Source organism: Gordionus sp. m RMFG-2023, chromosome 3 (genome assembly GCF_954871325.1).
Source record: "Gordionus sp. m RMFG-2023 chromosome 3, tfGorSpeb1-WG-v2, whole genome shotgun sequence".
Taxonomy (NCBI): domain Eukaryota; kingdom Metazoa; phylum Nematomorpha; class Gordioida; order Chordodea; family Parachordodidae; genus Gordionus; species Gordionus sp. m RMFG-2023.
In genome coordinates this window covers 1,908,625-1,931,494 of record NC_088777.1, presented here as the reverse complement: position 1 = coordinate 1,931,494, position 22,870 = coordinate 1,908,625, and the positions used below count along the sequence as shown (strand labels likewise).

The following is a 22,870-nucleotide window of genomic DNA, read 5'->3' as shown; positions in this document are numbered from 1 at the left end:
CAAATGTTTACCTTCTTGTGCTTCTGCAGAACCGACTCTTCATTCTCGTTTTTAATCAAAATTCTTTCTTTGTTGGACTTTGCAATCGCATTTTTAGATTTCATTTATTCTTGGCGGTAACCGTCATACATTCTAAATTATGATAAAGCAATCGTTAAACTCTTTTAGCTAACATACAACTTAACCTTTACTTATAATTTTTCTTAGAATGAACCGTCAATAGTTTCAAGTAAGTGCCCAACCCTGATTAAAATTATAAACTAATTTTATAATGGAATTAAAATAATCTAAAGGTATGATCAAAATATAAGAATACGTTTACAAGCATTAAACTAAAATTCCAAAATAGTAAATGTAACTTTATTGTAGTAAAAAAAAAATGTTGCAATTATAATGAATAATATTGAATTGCGAATTGAATGTTATATATAATAGAATAACTATAATTTGATGTTTAAGATTATATAAAAAAAACGCACCGAGGTTTATATATAAAATATTTTGCCTATAAGATGGGGTTAAAGTCAACCATTAGTTTTATGAGCGGTTAGAAGTCTGAAAAAAAACGGCAAATGTGGGAATTATAAATTTAAATAAGCACAATTACGTTTGCAAAGGGTTTACACCTTTCATCATATAAATTTGAAATACAAATTAAATTATTGAATATATATCACATTTAAATTTAAAAATGTTTCAAAAATCCCATCAATTTTAGAGTATTTGCGGTGTATAATAAATGGGAAAAAAACCAAAATATTGGGAATTAAATTTAGAGTATTTGGGTTTAGTCTCATGCATTAATCATTGGCTTTATATATATTATATATCTAAAGTTTAAATAAATATATTCTTGTTTAAATACTATGATCGTGGAATATTAGGAAATATAAATATAGAAAGGAATATACGGTTCATAAGTAGTTAGCTATAAGATAAGGAAAGGGGATGGGGAGGGGGGGTTGGGTTGAATACACATTTATTTAAATGACTCTTAATACCAAATTCAATGTAAGCTTTTAATTTTTATACTCAGTATATATATATACATATATATATATTATTTACATTTCACTATAATATAATATAATATAATATAATAAATAAGAAAGCTAGATAATTGACTAGACAAAATTAAGGAAATTTAAAGGAATACCCAAAATTTAAAAAAAGGGAGGTGGTGGATGATGGTGTAATATTATAATACACTGAATAGTATAAGAGTATGAAATTATAATTGGTTATTTTATGAATTTTTTTTTGCTTTGAATGACTCCGAAAAGCATTGGTTAATTTCTTTTGTGATGATTTCCGTCTGGTTTTATGCTATAATTATTAAATGTTTCGGGGTTAGACGACTTTGAATGATGATTATCGGCTAAAAAAAGGGGTAAAAAAAATTATATTATATAAGAAAATGCAAGAAACAAGGAAGCATTTAAAAACTTAACTAATCTTTCTTTTGAAAGATTTTCTTGTGCTTGGCGATCTTCGATTAAATTAGGGTAAAGCTCAAACTTTCATATATATTTTTATTATTATAGAAAATGAGTCTTAAAAGGAATAATAAATTAAACTATATAAAAATAGCAAACTTGACATAATATTCATCAATAATAAAAATTTAATGTCAAAGATATTAGAAAATGAAAGTCGTGTGTTTCATTAGAAGAAAAAAAACTAGAATACAAATTTAAAAAATGATCATTTTTTAAATTTGGAGGTGAAACTCAGAGGTTACTACCCTGTATCGAGGCGCAGAGATTTAAAGATTCGATCCCAAGCTTGGGGACGAAAATTCTACTGAAACGAACTCTGAAGAAATAAAACTGGCAACGGGGTTAGAATTTAATTCACGTGGTTTGCTACTTAATCCATCGACATAATGCATATATAGATATTTATTTTAAATAAAATAATGTTACTGTTTTGATGAGGTTCGCTTTTAGGATCCCTTCCGGCTAATTTCGCCGCCTTTTCGCGAGCTAGGCGAGAGGCGACGGCGGCAACTAGGGCTGCACCCTTTCCGCTCCCGTCCTCGGATAGAATTAATTTGAACTATATATAAAAAAAGTTGTAAAAATTAGCTTTAACTTATCTTAAAAAATAAAATCAAGGGTTTGATAAAACTGTAAAATTAGGATTAATTAATAGTTAGTTGGCTAGATTAAAGTGCATATATATTTTTAAGATTTTGAGCCACCAGATAAAAAAAATGATAAATGATTACACATTTTTGGAAGGCAGGTGTCATTCGTTCACAAAGAAGAACAGTTTTAAAATTAATTTACAAATGCAGTCATAATTTAAAATCCAAAAAATAAAAAAATATATATTTCGGATTACATCAACATCTTTGACAAGTTTGCCAATCTTGTCCATCATAAGATTGTGGACTTTAGGGTGATACCTGTACAAGGAACCGTCAACTGCCACCGTGACTTTGGGTTTATGCATTTTAGTCAATATAGCCGCTACACCTTAAGAATTTTATTAAATTTAAATATAGTACATGGGAAAAATGTTCGAAGACCAATTATGACAAAGTCAATAATCTGGAAAGGAACAGAATCCAAAATTTTCATAAAAAATTCAGGATTTTCGACCATATGATCACCGGACGGGTAATAGTAACGGGCGAAGCATTTTAAATTATGAACTAGAATGATTTTCAATATTTTTATTATTATGGGAATAAGTGGTGTTGAATCACCTAACTTTGAACTCCAAAACAGTTTTGGTCAAATTTAATCCTAAAAAATAGTCCCAATCTTCGAGCTGAGATTAAACTTATGATTAAGTCACCTTTTTAGGACAAAAGATTGATTAAGTCCTACTTAGGCTAGACCAACTCAGGTGATTTAGTAAGACTAGTAGAGAAGGAGGTTTACTAATAAGCAATAAAAAGGGGGGATGTTCTAACGTAATATCCATTAATCGCCCCATTTTCTAACTTTTCAAAACGAAATTGTTTATTATTACGATTCAAGTCAAGCATCGAACCTATTTTTGGGTACGGTCCTTCCCGGAAAAATTTTTTTTGGATACTGACCAACTCCCATTTTCTTTGAGGGATCGAGTGATTGAAATTATGAAAACTTTGGAGTCCTTCCCGTACGCTGTTCACTATACTTACGAAAAAAATATTTAATATCAGCTTACCTGCTGACGCTAGGTAAGCGGCGCGAGAGGATACCAAAGTGCAGGCGTATTGAACGATAGCGCAATCTTCTTGAGAAACGTACTCTATGCCAATCTCATCTAGTACTTGACGTGTATTGGGGAAATCGTCGGACAAGTCACTATTCAATAAAATTTTTTTTTTTGTAATAATTTAGAGATTGACATCACGTGTTCATTGGTAGTACGGCTGATAGTTTTACCATATGTTTTGGTAGCCACAATTTACTACCTTTACGAGAGAGAGAATCAAGATGTCAATTATACCCCCCTCCTTCTTCCCCAAATTAGACCTCATCATATATATATATATATACACACTTTGTAAAATAAAAAATGAAGGTGCATAGCCCGTGGAAATTTTAAAGGTGGCTCCGGTGATTTTCTAATCCCAATGCTTAGCATTCTAATATTCAGAAGATTTAGCTTATACTCGTTTATTAGATTCTAACGATCATACCTACCCTCCCTCGCCCATCGCAAATTTGCCTGTTTTCGTAGATAACATTTTAAGCTAATAAATCCATTCCCCCTCCAAAAATGTATATAATATATTGGTGTAAGGAAGAATTTGAAAAAAAAAAATAGATAGTAATTAAAATTTTTAGGAAAATCTAATATAAATAAAGCTCTACAAATAAGTGGTCCTATAGACGCCCAGTAAAATTTCTGGCTAAAAATCCTTACTAATGATGCTCCTTCTCCACCTTAGCAAAGTCCTGGATACTCTCACGAATTCTTAGCATCGATCCGCGCTAGTGTTGTTAAAAAAAAACCCGGTTTGGGTCGATTTTAAAAAACGGCTCAATTAAGATCTTAGCCAAAATTATATTGTGTTAGACTCAAGATTTGGCATATATTGGCAAGTAGAAGCCCAAACCTTTCTTCCATCTATGAGTAAAATCACTTGGCTTGATAGAGATGCCAGTCTATACTCCCACGATTATAATTGAACTACTCCAAGCAACATTTAAAAAAAAATGTTTATTTTTTTACTAATAAAGAGTATTACTAATAAATAATTGTGTCGCAATTAAATTTATAATAATAGCGCTAGACAAATGCTGAACATTGGAATTTCTGTAATCCCTGATAACGCTAAAATAAAAAAATAAACTATATTCACAAATAAAAATTGCAACCTTTCAATTTCGGAAACGTATTTGGCGAAGAATTGGTTTCTGGTGTACAATTCATCGGAACCGTTGCCGTTAAAGAGGAGTCCCTTCTCACACAAATCGACCAGGGCTAGCCTGACCAATTCGCCCATGTAGAAACCGGATATCATTTTCTCGTATCTAGAAATATAAGAATAATCATCATAAAAGGGTTATGAACTCGAATTTGGGCTCAGAAATTTAAAACTATTTGGGTGAGCATTTTGAGACCACAGACTAAATAGAGACCGATTTATGGGCACCCCAACGAACCCGTGGTAATAAGTACACGTGGCGGGTTCGGATCACTTTTTAGAAAATCGGCTTTCATAATTTCAGCTACTGGTTTAAATATCGGCTACTAGTATCGATTAAAATTAAAAGTATCAGACGATACATATGGACCAACAGGGTCAGAATCGGTGTATCTCCAGATCTCATTAACTAATGAGGAAAAAAAAACAAATTTTTAATAAATTCTCTACGTTTCATAGAAATCTATTTTACTTTGAATCAACATTTAGCCCGAATTCGAGGCGAAGAATAAAAAGATACGGCTTATTTTGTACACGTCGCCGTTAAATTTTAACAATGAATATCAGGGTTGTTAACTATGAAAACTTTACTACACCCGAAAATAGGTCATTTTACAGGAGGTCTAGCAACGCAATTACATATCACCCATTTTCCAGTTGTAAAATATAAAAAGTATATTACATTTGTTTGCCAGGGTTTAGAGAGTTTTGATCGATATCGTAATCGTATTTGGTTCTCATGAAATCTAAGGCTCCGTCACTACCGAAAGCTCCCCACTCTGTATTGATGATTACCTGTTGAATAACCAAGTGATATAAATTGAAACATTTTATAATCGAGCAAAAAGTGGTCGTATGGTATTATAATACGTAAAACTGATGCAATTAGCTTTAATTGTATTTGTTAATTTCTAGGTTTCAGGTAAAAACCTTTCGTTTGCAGTTTCTGTCTTCGATGTAAATGCGATGCCCTAGGATCCTTGAAGAAGGTTACTCAAAAGGTCGTAACCCCCAGCATTGCAAAATTTCTAACACTATATCTTGAGCCTTAATGTCTCTGGAATTCCTTGAACCGACTGGACTTTGCACCCAGATTGTAAATGTCCTGATGGTTCATCCAAGATTCCATGAAGGAGTGGTAAGTTCATAATCTGGGATTTTTCCTGTTCATATCCACTCCAACCCTCACACCTAATCCATGATCGTTATTGTTGGCGCAGACAAAATACTCTTCTGTTTTACCTTCCAACCATTTATTCAAATTGTTACAAAGCTAAATTCCTATGGCACTCACGCCCTAATCCTCTTCAAGGATCTATGGCATATTAAATCGAAGACCGAAAATACAAATGAAAGGATTCTACCTTAGACTAAGGAATAGCAATTAATGTAATTAGTACTTACTAAATCAGTTTTATAAAATGAGGGGAGGGGTATATATATAAGGGTAGAACAATAAATATAGCGGATTATATATAGCCATACAATCCATAGAATGACTATATTTACTTATATATACCTACCTACCCACCCTTCGATAAAAACCCCCATTTTGGAGGGTCGTTAATTTACGGAAGTTTGCATAGAGTATAGAACGAAATATTAAACTTGTTTGGGTTCATCGTAATCGCTGTCCCACAATTCGACGTTTTCCAGTTTTTCCATATAACATGCATTACTTCCAGTTCCTTTAACCGACAAACGAATTAAATTTTTTTAATTTTTTAGATTAAGTCAAATTCTAAAATTAGTAAGAAAAACATGCATAATAATAAGAGTACATGTGCGGTGGCAAAGATCTTATATATTGATCAGTGATTAAAATGATGTCAAAGGTCCAAATAAAAATAGGATTCATATTAAAGCGATATTTAAAATATTCAAATCTTTAAAAATTTTTGGTAAGTAAGCTAAGCGTGTTAGTAAAAATATTAGAAAAGCTTATCATAAAATCACTGTATTTTTAAATTGGTTTTAAATAAAAAATAATAGTAATATTCATTAGTTGATTTTGGTAAATTCGTTTGATATTCAAATTTCCCCCTTCTATATTGTAAATATACACATAAAAAAAGGTTAACAAATTTATTTGTACAAAAAAACCAGTGAGGGATCGTTCAAAACGCCTTAGCCCAACTTACCCCGGATCAAATAAAGCCATCTTTTATTTAATTTTTTTTTCTATCCTTTTTTGATTGATTCATGTCATGCGAAAAACGGGTGCGAAAACAAAAAGAATAAAAACACCTCTAATTACCTAAGATCATACCGACATTGGTATTTTGGTCTAAAAATGCGCAAGACATCAAAGTGCCAGTCGTGTCGTTCAAAATGGCGATGGTGTCCATCTTTATGCCTGTTTTCTTTTAAATTTATTTATTTTATTTTTAGTTTAGTTATGTCTAAATATTAATTTTCCTTTTTTTTTTTATTTGTTCAAGTAAATTTAGGCCTAATATATAGTAATAAACGCTTTACGTTCGAGCGTGCGTTATTCAACGCGCAGCGTTTATTACAGCTGATTCAGTTTTTTTAAAAACACTAATTTTAGGTAAAGCTAAAATAAAAGGTATAATCATTTTATATATTTAAGACAAATCGTATTACATCTTTTTATCGAATTCTCTATTTATTTTGATAAATCGTATATAGAATTTTTTTTTTATATCAAAGCATCGCAACATATGTTTTTCAAATTTTATCTTATGCCAATTTTATTGGCCCAATTTTGGTAATAGCGCAACGCTTCGAACATAACGCGATTAAGAATAAATTAAGGCCTCGGGAAAAATTGGCAGTTCCTCGTAGAAAACATGTTTCCATCCAAATTGGCACCTGTCTCCAAGTCATAAGGATTTGTTTAAAAAAAATATTGTTGTGGTGAGTGAATATAATTTATTTCTAAGTGTTTTTGGGAATTGTAATGATTTGCATATTTATTGTTGCGAGGATTTATAAATAAGTATTTTGGGAATATACATTTAAATTTATTAGACGATTAATTTGAAAATTATGAATGCAAAAAATTGAAAGAGATTTTTGTGATTAATTTTTTTGTTATGATGCAAATGATATGTTCACAGGATATAATTTATGCGCGAAATTATTCAGAGATTTTTCCTTTTTCCTATTTATTTTTAACTTTTAATACTTAAATAATTGATCATTTATATTTTTATCTTTAACCTTAATTTAAATTTGATGGTAATAAATGAAAGAGTTTGATTTTTTAAAAGGTAATTAATTTTAAATATATAATTATGTTTTATTTATAAGGAAGAAAGTTATTTTTAAAAAAAATGTAGGTTGAATATAGGTTTTTATTTTTAGGTATGTGTATCAATGTTAAAGGCGGATACGTCATACGTATGATATACAGTATAATGTTAAAGGTAGCGACGTTATTTGTAATTAGTCGAAGCGTATTTTGGGACTTGGTAGATATTGTACGTTTAAATTATTATTTTTACGAAAAGATATTTAGCTTTTCACCGCAAGCTTTAAATACTTGTAAATAATCAGTATAGTCACTAGGGGGCGCGCAAAGGCTCGAGCCTCCCCCCTAATAAATTTAATTTTTTTTATACCACTTAAAAAAAGGTAATTTTGAAAAATAATTTTAAAAAATATTTTAAGCCCCCTGAGATTACGCTCCTGTATAATTAGAAATTTTATTTATATATATATATTCATAAAATGGTTAAAAATAAATAATGTGTATAATATAATATACGTTGCTATTGCGAAAAAAAATTAACCAATTTTTTAAGCGGATTTATATGTTATAAATCTTACAATTTTAAAATTACAAATTTTTTTTTTAGGGTATGTCATTTGTCATTGACATATGATAATATCTAGACTGAAGATGCATTCATTCATATTGCATTTTTAAGCGTCGTTGAAATGCGAATCAGCTGGGCCGGCCATTTTGGTAACCCGTATATTAATTATTACCATGTTAAAAAAACTACCATTAAATTGATAACTTGCTTCCTTTATTATCCCGATGATAAGGCAATTCCTTGATAAAGTTTGCGTCAGGCTTAAAATTTTTAATAATGATACGGTTAACCAAAATGGCGTCCCCAGCTGTTTTCATCCATACACGCTTTTAATGAATGCGTCGTCAGCCTAGGGTATTATTATATGTCATTGGCTTATTGCGCGCATAAAAAAATATTAGTTATTTCTATATTTTTACGGAGTAAACTGCTAACAAGTTTTAGCAAATCTTAAAGGGAAAGACAAAAAAAAAGGATTAATTATGTAAGGCTAAGTGATTAGTAGTTGATGTTATAACTTCAAGGCTCGGCATTTAAATGTTATTGTTCGCCGATCTAAAATGGTTATAATCCTCAAATTTAAATATTACTCTAATCTAAATCAAGAGTAAACGATCATTTAGAAAATTCAATTTGCTGCTACGAAGGAAGAAAAGCGTGAGTTACAATAACTTTACAGATTGAAAGATATTATTTTTTTTAGCAGAAAATTTAGTAACGCTAAAAAAATATATACATATATAAGAGAGAGCAGGTGAGACAGGCAACTTACTCACCAAGTATGATGCCGACAAGACTATAATAATCGGTAAAAGCGCAGGATATTAATGTTCCAACTGTGTCGTTCATAAGTGCCACTACAGTGGCCACTTTACCACAGGCCTAAAAAAGAAAAAAAAATTTTAAACGGGTAAATTTATTTGTTGCGATACTTTTTGAAATGGAATATCGTATTATGAAAAGAAATACGATATAGTTCGATGTGTGAAGTTATGATCTCTAACGGAAAACAAAAGATATTAAAGTTGGGGGCAAGAAAATACGGGGAAAAAAGATCAAGATCAGATAGTTTTAAAATATAATAAAAAGAATTATTTTAAAAAAATTACCGGATGTGTGATGAGAGACTTTTGTAGCAGATTAACCACGTCTTCTCCTACCACGCCTGGGCAGGTGAAGCCCTTCGTCCAAGAGATGAGCCTGGCCTTGGTGAGCCCTTCTTGCTTGCAGGGGAAGGAAAAGGTAAAACCCAGTGGCAAAGATTTCCCCTCTAAATTTTGTTCTTTCACGAAATCGGACAAGCAAGCCGCTATGTAGTCGAATAACTGTCAATATTTAAGTTACGTTTTATCGAGGCGTGAATTAAAAAGAACGCGCGTATTTAATATAATACAAGGTTTGGAAATTTATCGCGCCATTATTTTGAAAATATATATATCAACCATAACCCAATAATCTCTATGGAATTTTTTTAACCCAAACTCCAAGAGGATGAATTAGAGGCCTAGGATGGGCGGGTTTTCAGAAGAGTTGTTAAAGGATCTAGATACCTAGATATATTGGTATCTGTATCTAGATAAATTTTTCAACAAAATATCGGTATCTAGATATTATTTTATACGATGTACCTGTATCTAGATCCATTTAAAAAGTATTTTTTAACAACTCTGGTTTTCAGCCCACAACCCGCCCGCCTAATATTTTTAAAAAATTTAACCAGCCATCCCAACTCGCCCATGTATTTAAAAAAAATACGCGCCCGCTCATTGGGCAGGCTAAAAACCTGACCAATGAGGAACCTCTAGGCTGGATATCAGATAAATATTGTTCCTATCGATAATCGAAGAAACAAAGAAAAATTATTATTTTAAATTCCCCCATTTTTAGATAATCGAAAATAAAGGGATAAATTATAGATGTTACATCTGTTCCGGGTCCCGTCATCAGTTTTTTGGATATCATGTATATCTTGTTTTGCATGCTAACTTTGTTGCCCTCTAGCGTGATTCTCAATATCCGAAAATTAGTGCCCCCAAGATCCAGAGCTAAGAAATCGCCTTGTTCTGTTGGTACGCAAAAAAATCATTCAAATTTAAATCCTTTAATCAAAGATTTAAACCTAACCCTAACCCCAAAAGTTTAAGGAGTAGCAAACCACTGCAAAACCGATTTCAAGTTGGCAATTTATTCAAATGCTCGAAATAAGATGTTTTTTCGTAAAGTGGGCTTTTATTTGTATACATTTAAACCTAATATTAACCCATATCTCTATGGCCTTTTAAAGCTAAACCTTGACCTCAATGGGCCAGCTGGGGAGAACAAAAAACCGGTAATATGAAAGGGAAGGGGGGGGGGAGGTGGGGGTAAAAGAAAGTTTGGATTCTGCGGTAGATTATCTAAAATCTCGAAGGTAAAGCGTAGAGTCGTTGAGTAGATTTCCGAAAAACTATCGTCTAGGGCCTAGTGGACGTGAGCCTAATTTTTGACACCAATGAATGAAAAAGTAGAGGATGATAAGAAAAAATAATTGAAAAGCACCTGTCCCATCTGGCACGGCTCTAACGTACGAAGGGAACATTTTGATGGTAGCCGAGGCGTTGGTTTCCTTGCCCAGACCCTTGATGAATTCTGCTATTAGCATGTCACGGATTTTTTCGTAAGTGTCATGGCTGAGTCTTATTTTGGATAGAACTTTTTCTACCTTTATTTAATATAATTATATATATATATACGTAATCTGTTAGAATATCGTTTCATTTGAATGTGGATCGTTTAAAAAGTGGCATTTAAATTTTAACGCGTTATCTTTCAAAATAGCGTGTTCATATTAAATACGAATTAAAAGTAATAAAATTTCTTCTATCTTTATCGAAGTCCATTTTTTTTTAAATCTAAACAGCGTTGTTAAAGTATCAAGATACAAAAATGTCGTATCTGTATTTAGATACGCTTCCATAAAAGTATCCGTATCCAGATACATTTTAAACGATGTATGTCTATATCCATTTTTTTAAAAAAAGTATCTTTTAACAACTCTTCTCGACTAAAGGTATTATCCATACTATATCTTCTTTAATAAGAATGGAATAATTTAACTATTATATTCAATTACACTACTGTCAAATAAGTAAAGTTGGGTAATGGCTAAATCTTCGGTCACCAGTCTGAAGAACAGCTGTTAACATTAAGGCGCCATAATTTTATATCAGTTTATTCCAAATTGTAGAGCCGCTTTGTACGAAAAACTTAGAGACCTAAATAATTGTTTTCGGCTAAAAACTTGATTTAGCCGGCTAAAAAATTTAGACCCAACTAAATTTGTGAATTATATTTTCATGGGAAAAAAAAAGAATCACAACTTTAAATATTTAAATTAAAAACAACGCGTACTTCGTATGGGTAGATTGGATTGGCGCGAAATTTGAAGATTATTTATTGATTCCAAAAAATTTTTAACGTTTTTTTTGATTTGTGACATTTATGACATTTTCTAATATAATATTTTTCTTCTGTTATTGCACAAAGTCTGTGCAATCTAGCCCAGCATTGCTGTTACTTAAGGAAATGCTAAATATGTCCAGGCACTTTGGAACTTAAAGAAAGACTATATTTATTGTTTGATAATAATGTCATAGATTATATAACATTTAAAACAATGGTTGGCGGCAGACCACCACACTTATATAAATAAGTAGATACTAAAAAATCTAATAAAATAATCCCAAAAAAAATATTTGTGTAATCTCCCCCCCCCCTTCATCTGTTTCTAAAACAGAAACTATGCGCTTGCGTGTAATATAATTTAGGAGTAATTTAATAAGAGTGCCGTTTTTTGCCAGTGACTTCTTGAATTTTTCCAACATATTCTATTTCCTTCACTTTTAAGTTTGATATTATTTACCAGAAAATGTTATTCGAACTCTAGGGTCCTCTAAAAACGGGGGGGGGGGGGTGCATAGTAAGTATCCATTTTATTATGTTTTTTTATATTTCAGCCATCAGATGGGAAAGAGACATCGCCATTGGCTTAGGGTTCTAGAGGACTACGATTGGATCAACGAAATAAAGGGGAAATGTTAATTCCTCTAATAAACGAATTTTCGATTAATACTAGTTTTTCTTAGAACAAACCAAAATATCTCAGAATAAATTATAGTTTATCACCATAAAAAAAATGGCGAACAAGGCCTTTACTGTTCGTGGGCGACTGGTAGAATTTTTTCTTTAATGTGCCGGGTAACCTTGAATTTGTAATGGGGCGATTGCGGTCGCGATTTAACAGCTGATCGATTTTTAAATCTGTTTATGGGATCAATTTTAATAATATAAAGAAAAATTGATCTCATAAACAGATTTTAAAAAAACTTTCAGCTGTTAAATCGAAGGTAATATCAGGAAATTGTGGAATTATTAAAAAATTTAACCCATTTTTAGCGTATTTTTTTGGTCTGTTAAAGACTTGGAATTTTAAGGGATTAGTATTCCAACATGTGCACAGTTATTCTTACACTAAGAACTCCAGATTTTTTTAAGGCAAAATTTTGTGACACATGAGTCCGGAATTGCTTTCTTTCTAAGAAAAAAAGGGTCTACTAAAGACCTAAAAAGATCGAAAGATAGAAACGGGGTTAAGATCTAAAGACCTAAAATAAAATCATGTGACCCATAAAAATGGATTATAATTTATTTCTAAAAAAACAAATTTATATATTTTCCATTTTTGGGTAATCAACTCAAAATTATATCCATTCAACCCCGGTTCGAGCGGTGTTTCTGATACGGGGGTCGTGTGGGACCTCCTTACCTATTAGAAATTGAATAAATGTTTAAACCTCTTCTCGCCTTCTGCGCAAATCTTCGGGTCGAAGCGATTGGTAAAATATAAAGCTCTTCCCGAATTTGGAATCCGAATTCATTGGAATTTGTTTTATTTAAGATGATTTTAATGAATATTGAACAATCTGTTTTCTAGAAAATTTGGCGAATATCGCTTCATCTTTTTAGCCATCATTTGACAGAAATGAATAAATGATGATGAAGAAGAATAGGAAGTGAATTTTCCAATATTTTATAATCATAAAAAACGTCAGAAAAAGGGGGAATGGATTGAATAATGAGTGAAGGTTATTTAAGGGTGAAATTATCGCTTTATTTTTATCGTTTATATTTTAACCCGGGTTTAATGAATCAAAATATTAATTTTTTTTCAAAAAACAAATTATTTTCTTAAATTAAAATTTTAATTAATTAACCGAAGGGTGGTTGTAAAATAAAATGAAATATTTAAAAAGATAAATGCCCGTGAAAATCAAAACAAAAATAATATTTAAATAATTATTTACGACGACAAAAAAATAAATAAAATAAACAAAATAACAATCAGCTGTAAACAATATTTATGTATTTTTTTTTTTAGTTTTATATCGATCGATTATTAATCAATCAATTTTTAGAAATCAATAAAATGATCGGAAATGATAAAAAAATAATAATTTGTCAATAATTATAAAAAATATTGATTATTAATTGAATTAATTATAAAAATCATATGGTAATTTGATATGTATATTAATTTTTTCGAATTTTTATATAAAGCAAATAAAGAAACCCCAATTCCCCCGCCGTTTAGAACCTAATGAGCGCAATGTAATCCATATAGTCAGTCTCAGGTAGTTGGAAGAAGTAAAAAAAAACATGATTAAAAATGAAATCACAAATGTTTTTATTCTTTTAGACTTTTACTGTAATTGCTGTTTTTTTTTAGTAATTTCTACTTCCTAATTTACGGCGAACAAAAACCTGAAGAACAATATTTGCTCCGTGAAAATTTTTGTCAACGCCTCTGAAATTATAAAAGTATATCTCGCAAGAGTTCTAACAAGACTCTAATTTCGCTCCAACCCTAACTTTCCACCCTATGAATATCAGAACATTTTACCGCGTAAAAAAACGCTGGTTTATATTAAACTTCTTGGACATATATTTCTAAAGGTATGCACAAAATACAGCATTATTAGTTTCAGTAACAAGAATAATGAATTGAGTTAAGGTAGAATGTATACGATTATAAAGTCGAGTCAGAAGTAAATATGCCCAAAAAAAATGAAATTTGAATTTGAATTATATATAAATTATCTAAAAAGAAATGTAATATGTTTTTATTGAATGAAATATAAAATGCTAGACAGACATTTATACCATGTGAGAGGGAAGTGTGAGAAGTGGGAAAGGGGGGGGGGGGTCATTGGTTAGTAGGAAGGGGATAGAAGTGCCTGATGCTAGATAGAAATCGTTCAAACAAAATATAGAGAAAATTAACAGTATGTAACGAAAAAAAAAATAAGGAAACGAATGAATGATTGGAATATAAGGGGGTATGATGACCGATGATCCGGGGCAAATGGACCCTGATTACGACTAATAATGAGTGGCTGAGAATGATAAAGAAAACAAACGCTAATAATAAATGTAGCCTTTTGTCATCTTGAAATAACAAAATGGAGAAATAGGAAAGCAGAGAGGATCTTGTAGTAAGAAATGATAAAAACAAACGAGGTAAAGAAAGTGGGGGGGGGGGGTGCAAAACCTTCTTAAAATGAGCAAAATCTTATGCCAGCACAGATTGCGATAAGTTAAATTAGAAAAATTATATATTGATTTCTTACATTTTTAAAATAATTTAATGGGATAATTTATTCAACAGTCTACGAACCAGACACAGACGATTTTTTTCTTTTTAAAAAGATAAATTTTTATTATTTTTTTAATTTCCTTTTTATCGATTGTTATATTAATAATCACCAAAAAAAAATGGTCGATATAACAAGCACTTCCTTTTTTTTTTTAAAAAAAAAAAAATTTAACTTTGAAATGTCATCCAAAAAAAATTATTCGGGTTTACGCCCAAACAGATGTTTTGGCTTTTAGAATCTGACACGGTTCCTATGTCGGGATTCCGATTTTCCGGTTATGACGGAGAACTTCCGCCATAACAGATGTTCTGGTTTTTAGAATCTGGCACGGTCCCTATGTCCGGGTTCCTATTTTCCGGTTATGGCGGGAAACTAAAAAAAATATCAGGGTTTACGCCCAAACAGATGTTCTGGTTTTTAGAATCTGACACGGTCCCTATGTCGGGATTCCGATTTTCCGGTTATGACGGAGAACTTCCGCCATAACAGATGTTCTGGTTTTTAGAATCTGACACGGTCCCTATGTCCGGGTTCCTATTTTCCGGTTATGGCGGGAAACTAAAAAAAATATCAGGGTTTACGCCCAAACAGATGTTCTGGTTTTTAGAATCTGACACGGTCCCTACGTCCGGGTTCCTATTTTCCGGTTATGGCGTGGAACTAAAAATAAAATATTCGGGGTTACGACCAAACAGATGATATATGCAAGTAGAGTTGTATTATTTACTATATATAATAATGAGTCATAGGTAAAGGAGACAAAAAATAAAATAAAAAAATGTAGAGGGTGTGTCAATTTTATCCCAATATTTCGATGACATATAATAATACCTAGACTGAAGATGGATGAATTTATTAAAAGTGTACATCAATGAAAACAGTTGGGGACGCCATTTTGGTTACCCATATCATTATTAAATTTTATAAACGAGAGGCCAATTTATTCCTATGTCTGACGCAATCTTTATTAATTACTAATAAGGAAGCAAGTTATGACTTTAATAGTAGTTTTTAACATGAGAATAATTACTTTGCGTTCAACGACACCTTCTAACGCATTATTATGAACGCATCGTCAGTCTAGGTATTATCGTATGTCATTGCAATATTTCCCCAATTATTATTTCAAAATTAATCGATTGGTTGGCGATATCGAATTTTAATGATCAATTTTTTCCGTTTAAAAAATAATAAATTGTTAGCGCTTGCGCACACACACACCTCCAACCCCCCCTCTTTATAACTTCTCTTTTGGTGAATAAATATTTGACAACGTTTTAAGCGTGAGAAAAGGATGAAAAAAGTAAACTAAATAAAAAAAACAAATAAAAAATTGAAGAATATTATTTTCCGTCAAATCGTCCTTTGATAACCTTTCTTCCCTCCAAAAAAATAGAAAATCAAGGCACCACCCCCTTTAAAGTCAAGTCCAATATGATTTGCACGGCAAGGCATTGGGAAGTCTTGGAACTTAGGCGAATCCTCTGAATATAGATTTTTCAATTGATTGAATAAGTGTGAGTGGGGCGTGATTGACATTTGGAGGTAATTGCTCCTATATTGACCCGGTTAAATTAAAAATTGGCTAAACTTAAATTTTGGGCCGAAAAGAAAAAAATAAAAAATGGTATATACAGGTCAATTTTTGAAGAAGGTGCGAATAAAGTAACTGCCGCCTCCGTGTTCAGCTGAGTTTCTTCATAAGATACTACGCCAACAGTTTTAGTCGACTTAGCTCATTTTTAGCCCCCCAAAGGCTCAATCGTAATATGGAACAAACCTATGGGTTTTCGTGTAACCATAACCGAAAGGAGTGTGTCTTTTCCCATCATCCCTCTCACGTTCATAGGCAATTTTAAAGCTAAGAATTTTTACATTTTAAAAAAAGTAACGCCAAGTGGGTAACTGCTATAAAGCTAGATGCCCATCAGGACCCATATATTTCCGGAACAAAAACTCTCGGGCGAGCTTAGAACTAGGATTTAAAAAGCGTAGAGTTAATATTTTATATATATTTAAAAAAATAAAGGCGCGAAGCGAAATTTACTAAAAAAAAAATGGTTGCTCCTAATTTGGCTGCCATTTAAAAAATAATCAATAAATAAATAATTAGTAGTATAATATTTACGGGTCAATATACAAAAAAATGGTTGTTTCTAATATGGGCGCCATTTAAAAAAATAAATAAATAAATAGTAGTATAAGAATAGGAATTGCGTGATTGATATATAATAGCAAACAAAAATTAAATATTTAAAATATAAACTTGTCCCAATTAAATTATGTCACGTGCTATGTCTAGTGAAGGTCAACAAGACTCGGAATTTTTTTTTTCAAAATGGATTTAAGATCAGATAAAATTAACTAGGTTCTATTGGGATCCTCAAACTTTAAAAAAAAATAGACCGGGGCTGAACGGGCTCTGGTTGACCTTAATTCATGTCATAGTAGCTAATCCGCTTACTCTGAGCGCCCAATGGAGTCAAGATTTTATAAAAAAAATATATATATAAATTCTTTTTCTATTCGACAATTACATTTCTTTTTTCTTCGAAAATTCCAAGTATGATCCTACCATTTCAATTGACCTTATCAAGACTGACACAATTCATACCAATAAAATGCGTTTTTAAGTATCGCTCAACCAATGACATATAATAATGCCTAGACTGACGGCGCATTCATAATAAAGCATTTTAAATCGTCGTTGAATGCGAATCAGCTGGACTCGCCATTTTGGTAACCCATATAGTAATTACTCTCATGTTAAAAACTACTATTAAATTGATATTTTGCTTCCTTATTATCTTGATGATCGGTCAATTCTTTAATAAAGTTTGCGTCAGGCATAGGAATAAATTTGCATATGATGATATAGGTAACCAAAATGGCGTCCCCAGCTGTTTTTCATTGATGTACACTTTTAATGAATGCATCTTCAGTCTAGGTGTTATTTTAGATTTACATCCGCGATCGACCAAATTTATTTTAAATAAAGGACATGTCCGAGCTATTTTAGCCTAAGAGAATCTGTGCCAGCATCCGACCAACTCGAATTGGGTAGAATCGGACCTGCTAGAATGAGACGCGAAAACGGCCACGAATTGACTTAGGTTAAAGCCGTAGATCTAAACATTTCATTATCTTGAAATCATTTCTCAAATGTCAATTTGGATCAGATAAACGTTAATCCGTAAAACTTTCAAAAATGATTTTATAACACAATCGTGTGAATTTTAAAGGGGAGTGAGGGGTATGATGGCACGGGTAATTCAGGTCTAGTTTAAGGTTAAAAAAAGTAATATTATGGAAAAAAAATTTATATAAAGCTTGGTATTATAAAAAAAAAAAGATCTTGGAACAAAATAGTGTGATAAAACGGCTCGTTTTGAGACGGCTAACACAATATTTCGTCCAGAATAAATATAACGCGAGCCCTGAAGATTTTGCTTGTAGAAGGAACAAAGGTTTAGACATCTATGAGCGTAATCTTGTGGCTCATGCAATATTTTTCTGGCTAAAACATTGAGTCGTTTAAGCACTATAACAAACTATATAATGCGTAGTTCTTATCCCCTTCATTGAAGTTTGACATTTTGTAAACTTATAAATTAAAAATTAACGACCATTCAATACTTAAAAATATATAAATTATCGTTTTATTTGGGTCGGGCTTGAGACCGACAAAAAAAAGATTAAATTTCTTTTGTTACACGTATCCAAAATATTTTTAAAAAAAAAAAATTGGAAAAATATAAAATTTTCTAAAAAAAAACTTTTAAAAGTTTTAAAACTTTTCGATTATTAAAAAGATTTTTGGAGACAGGCCTAAATTTTTATATTTTTCGGTAAAAAGTATATATATATATAAAAGATACGAATTACATCATTTTTAAAAATAAAAATAATAAATTTTTTAAAAATAAATGTAAAACTATATGATATTCGATATCGATGATATCATATAATATCATCACTTATTTGAAGGCCAAATGGTATAAACAAAAATGTCGTATTTTTTTGTTATAATTTTTTCTAGATAAAAAACAACGCGGAATTCATCATTCCGAAACCACGATTTGTTTTTTTTTAAATTCTTTTTTATTACTTTATTTTTTGATTTTTGAAATCCTGTCCTGGTAAAAAAAAAGAAGAAGAGAATGGATTAAGATCTTCAAAAAGGAATTCCAGCAGTGTTATGCTAATGAGTCATCGTAAACAAAATAAAAAAAAATGCATGTTTTTTGGCAGACAAAATACCTATTAATAATTTTGATAAGCGGATCCTTACTCCATATGTGACATAACATTAACACTTTTTTAAAGAAGTTTCTATGAAAAAGGATTCGGAACCGGAAACACGTTATACGAGCCGCCATTTGCACGGTGAAAGCAGGTAGAAATTCCTAAGCCAACATTCCGAGAACTCTAAAATGGATACTGATTCTGATAATGAAGATCCTTCTAATGAAATTTGAATGAGGCGGATTATCGTCCTAACGTCCCCACCCAACCATGTTAGAAAAGGTCTTGGTATAAAATTGAATCAAAACTCGGAGAGAAGAATTGGATTGTAAAGGTGGAATTCTAAGGAATAAGAAGATTTGCTAAAGGGCATAAAATTTTTGTTCCTCTTTTTTATTTAAAATGGCATAATTATCTTAATGCGCAGCCGCAAATCCGCTCGAAAAAGCGTTTCGAAATTTGGCGAGTTTTATGATTCTAAGTTTATTTGATTGGTTGTTAAATCGAAAAATCCCATGAGCCGCATCTATTCAATGCGCAGGAACCTTCCTTAGAGACTACCAGGGAAGAAAAACGAAAGCGGAACCGTATTTTTGAGGCGTAAAATATTTCGCGTTGGTTCTGGGGCCAGAGTTCACCGCAAATTTTTTTTAAAAAAATGGCGGTACCTAAACCATAGTATCCATTTTAAATATTTTTCGATAAACTTAAACTTCTTATTTATTTATTCACATAAAATAAAAGAAAATTTTAATTTATTCCGAAATGTTCTTATGTAGTAACTGGTAATAAAAAAAAAATATAATAAAATATGCTTTAGCGCAAATAAAATAGAGATTAAAAAAGAAAATAAAACGATTTTAAAGTTCGCGTATTAGGTCAATCAAAATATTTTATTTTTCAAATAAAAACCTCAATAAAATGACGACTCGGAGAGGTTATTTAGATTTGGCGCGAGCGGGGAAGCGCTCGTTTTGGCGCGAGAATGGAATGTTCAAAGATGGTTCGATATAAATGTAGGTGAAAAGGTCAAATGGCATACAATATTATAATAAATGTATCATTTAAATGGCACTTCTGTAACGCGTCGCGTTAAATATGAATCAGCAGGGTTGAGACTTTTTTATAAATAAATTTGATGTAAATTATTTATATGAGATAAATGACGTGAAAAACCAAAATGGCATCTAGTAAGTTACTAAGTAAGCCTGGAGACTTTGCTCATAATATATGGCAGAAAGGTTCGAACATCTGTTAACGAAATTTGGAATTAGCCATTTTTTTTAAAAACCGAACCCGTTTTAACAATACTAGTGGCACGTCATCATCACACTAACCGAATGTACGAATTGCCATTTTTTATCTTTCTTTCTTTCTTTTCTTTCTTTTCTTTACACAGCTATTTGTCCAAAAAAAAAGAAAGAGAAAAGATAAAACATAATTTTGAAATGAAATGAAGTAAAAGTAAGCAAATTGTAAAACAAATTTAACCTTTATATTCTTAAAAATAAAATTAAAAAATGAGTTGTAATTGTAAAAAAGGTTATAAATTCATTTTTATTTTTATAAAAAAGTTCGGAAAAAAAAAATATTTAATTGATGGATGAAACGGCGTTTTCGTTTAAGATAAACACACACAAAAAAAAAGGTGGAATGGAAATGGAATGAGAAAAGAATGGAAGAGGATAAATTCTCGTTCCATTCTATTCTTAACGTCCTAAATCTGGTAAAATTAACAAAAAATAAATAAATAATACTTTTCAGAAGTTTTTAAATTTTAACCAAAACCGTATGTTAAAATTTTAATATTTTCTAAAAAAAAATTATGCTTAGGACATGTTTTTATTTTTATATTAAAAAACAGCTTATTTCCGTTTCGAAAGTATTAAGTGATATTTAGGACAAAAAAATATATTTTTTTTTTAAAAAGAGGTTTTCTATATATATTTTTACTTGAATCCTTTTTTCCGTCGAAGATTTGAAGAAATCACCCGCGTCGTGAGAACTTAGAGAACTGAATAAAAAGGTCGCGGCCGAAAACATATTTTTATTTTGACCAATCGTAGATAAGAAGTAAATTATTCAATAAAACTTTTTTTAAAACTGATTTTTTTGAAGAGAAAAATGTTTAATATTTATTTATAATTAGCAAAATAAAAAAACAGGAAATGAAAATTTTTTTAAATTTATTATTATTTAAATATATTTAAGAAATTCCTCAAAATAATAATAAATAATAAATCACTAATTAATTAAATAATAAAAATTATATATTTGTAAAAAGTGGGTGTGTTTTGATTTTTTTTAAAAATTTGTTTTTTTTTGATTTAAATTAAATTTATTAATTTTTTTTATTGATTGATTTTTTAAAATTTATTTTGAAAAGGTGAGCGTTATTGGTCACTTTATGTTATATTTATATAATTAGCAAAAAAAAGAATATTTAAATTTTCTGTAAAATTCCTCAAAAAAAATAAAAATAATAATCGATAATAAATAAATAAAATTTATATTTATAAGAAAAGGTGGGTGTGTTTGCGTATTTTTTTTTAAAAAATTTGTTTTTTGATTTAAAATTAAATTTATTTATTTATTCTATTGATTGATTTTTATTTATTTATTTGAAAAGGTGTGCGATTTTGTCGTTTGACAACGTCATAAGTTATTTTTATTTACTTTCATTTGTTTGAAATAAAGTTTTGTTTCGATAAGGATGTAAAGATAAGCAAAAAATTCGATAATAAATAAGGGAAAAAGGATGATGAAATTTGTGGTTATTTTATAACTATTAGTGCGAGATATGATATTATGAATGAAATGAGTCATGTATAGTATTTTTATTGTGTTTTTTATAAAAGGTTAAAATGTTAATAAATAGACTTGTTTATCTTATGTAAAATGGATTTGTATTTTTTAAAAATCGCGGCGACTAGCTACCTCGATTCGATTCCCGCTATCGGTAACCTTAAATGAGATACGATATTTACTACTTTGTATTTATCGCGTCTAAATCGCGATCGCGGCACTATGAATTCAGGGTTAGTGTGCGATATTACCTTGAGCGAATTCAAAAAAAAAAAGAAATAATCAAACCAGTTTGCGTTTTTTTATTAAATGTTTTATAATCACGATACCATTCGAATCGGATTGTTCGCATTTTGAATGACGAGACGCAAACGCTGAATTAAGTCGCGCTTATTACACGCTTTAACGAAAGTCGCGGACATTTCATCGTAATCGAAAAAAAAAATAAGATTTTAGCTACGTTTATTTATGGGAATTAATTATTTTAGGCCCATTTTTATTTTATTTTTATTTAAGGATAATTAAAATATCGCTTATGCGGAGGGAAAAATTATTCGTCGCAAATTAGATTGATATATTCAATGAACCAAATTCTCAACGATCTGACCCTTATCAATTTTCACCCGGACCTGGTAAAAAAAAATATAGGGTCACCTGACTTAGAACAAGAGTTGATTAAAAAATGCCGATTTAGCGGATTTTAAATTAAGGTTTTAGCGAAATATATATACGACGCGAGCCTCAAGATTCCGCTTATAGCCGTTCAAACCGTTCCGCTGCCTATAAGCAAAATCTCCAGGCGTGCGTAATATTTTTCCTTTAAAATCTAGGGTTATAACGTAAACAGAGCTACTTGAACCTTGGCAAAATTTCAATTGATTTTGTTTTCCTAAAAATAATATGGATCAGAGAACCGCAGAGGTACCATTTGCAAGGCCCGGCCCGTGTATTTTTTTTAGGCCCGTCCCATG

General features: G+C 30.8%; 1 protein-coding gene across 2 annotated transcripts; it reads right to left on the bottom strand.

Annotated features, from left to right (window-relative positions):
- Positions 1-1,098: 1,098 nt before the first annotated feature.
- Positions 1,099-21,243, bottom strand: LOC135927180 (hexokinase-like). 2 transcript variants are annotated; one of them, XM_065463135.1, is made up of 12 exons: positions 12,990-13,088; positions 10,696-10,858; positions 10,081-10,220; positions 9,267-9,482; positions 6,630-6,735; positions 5,981-6,060; positions 5,055-5,167; positions 4,323-4,478; positions 3,163-3,302; positions 2,347-2,480; positions 1,926-2,058; positions 1,099-1,378 (listed from the first exon to the last, which is right to left on the bottom strand). In XM_065463135.1, exons 1-12 carry the CDS (start codon positions 13,071-13,073, stop codon positions 1,290-1,292), a joined length of 1,554 nt encoding a protein of 517 aa, XP_065319207.1. In that variant the 5' UTR covers positions 13,074-13,088; the 3' UTR covers positions 1,099-1,289. The 2 variants fall into 2 exon arrangements, with proteins under 2 accessions (XP_065319207.1, XP_065319206.1); XM_065463134.1 differs by lacking the exon at positions 12,990-13,088 and adding an exon at positions 21,048-21,243 and having other exon boundaries at positions 1,100-1,378.
- Positions 21,244-22,870: the final 1,627 nt, after the last annotated feature.

Coding starts and splice junctions, on each gene's coding strand:
- LOC135927180 (XM_065463134.1), bottom strand. CDS start 21,137: ATGTTTTCGGCCGCGACCTTTTTATTCAGTTCTCTAAGTTCTCACGAC. Junction 4,479..5,054: donor CTAAACCCTGGCAAACAAAT/GTAATATACTTT, acceptor TTATATTTCTAG/ATACGAGAAAATGATATCCG. Junction 3,303..4,322: donor TACGTTTCCGAAATTGAAAG/GTTGCAATTTTT, acceptor TTTATTGAATAG/TGACTTGTCCGACGATTTCC.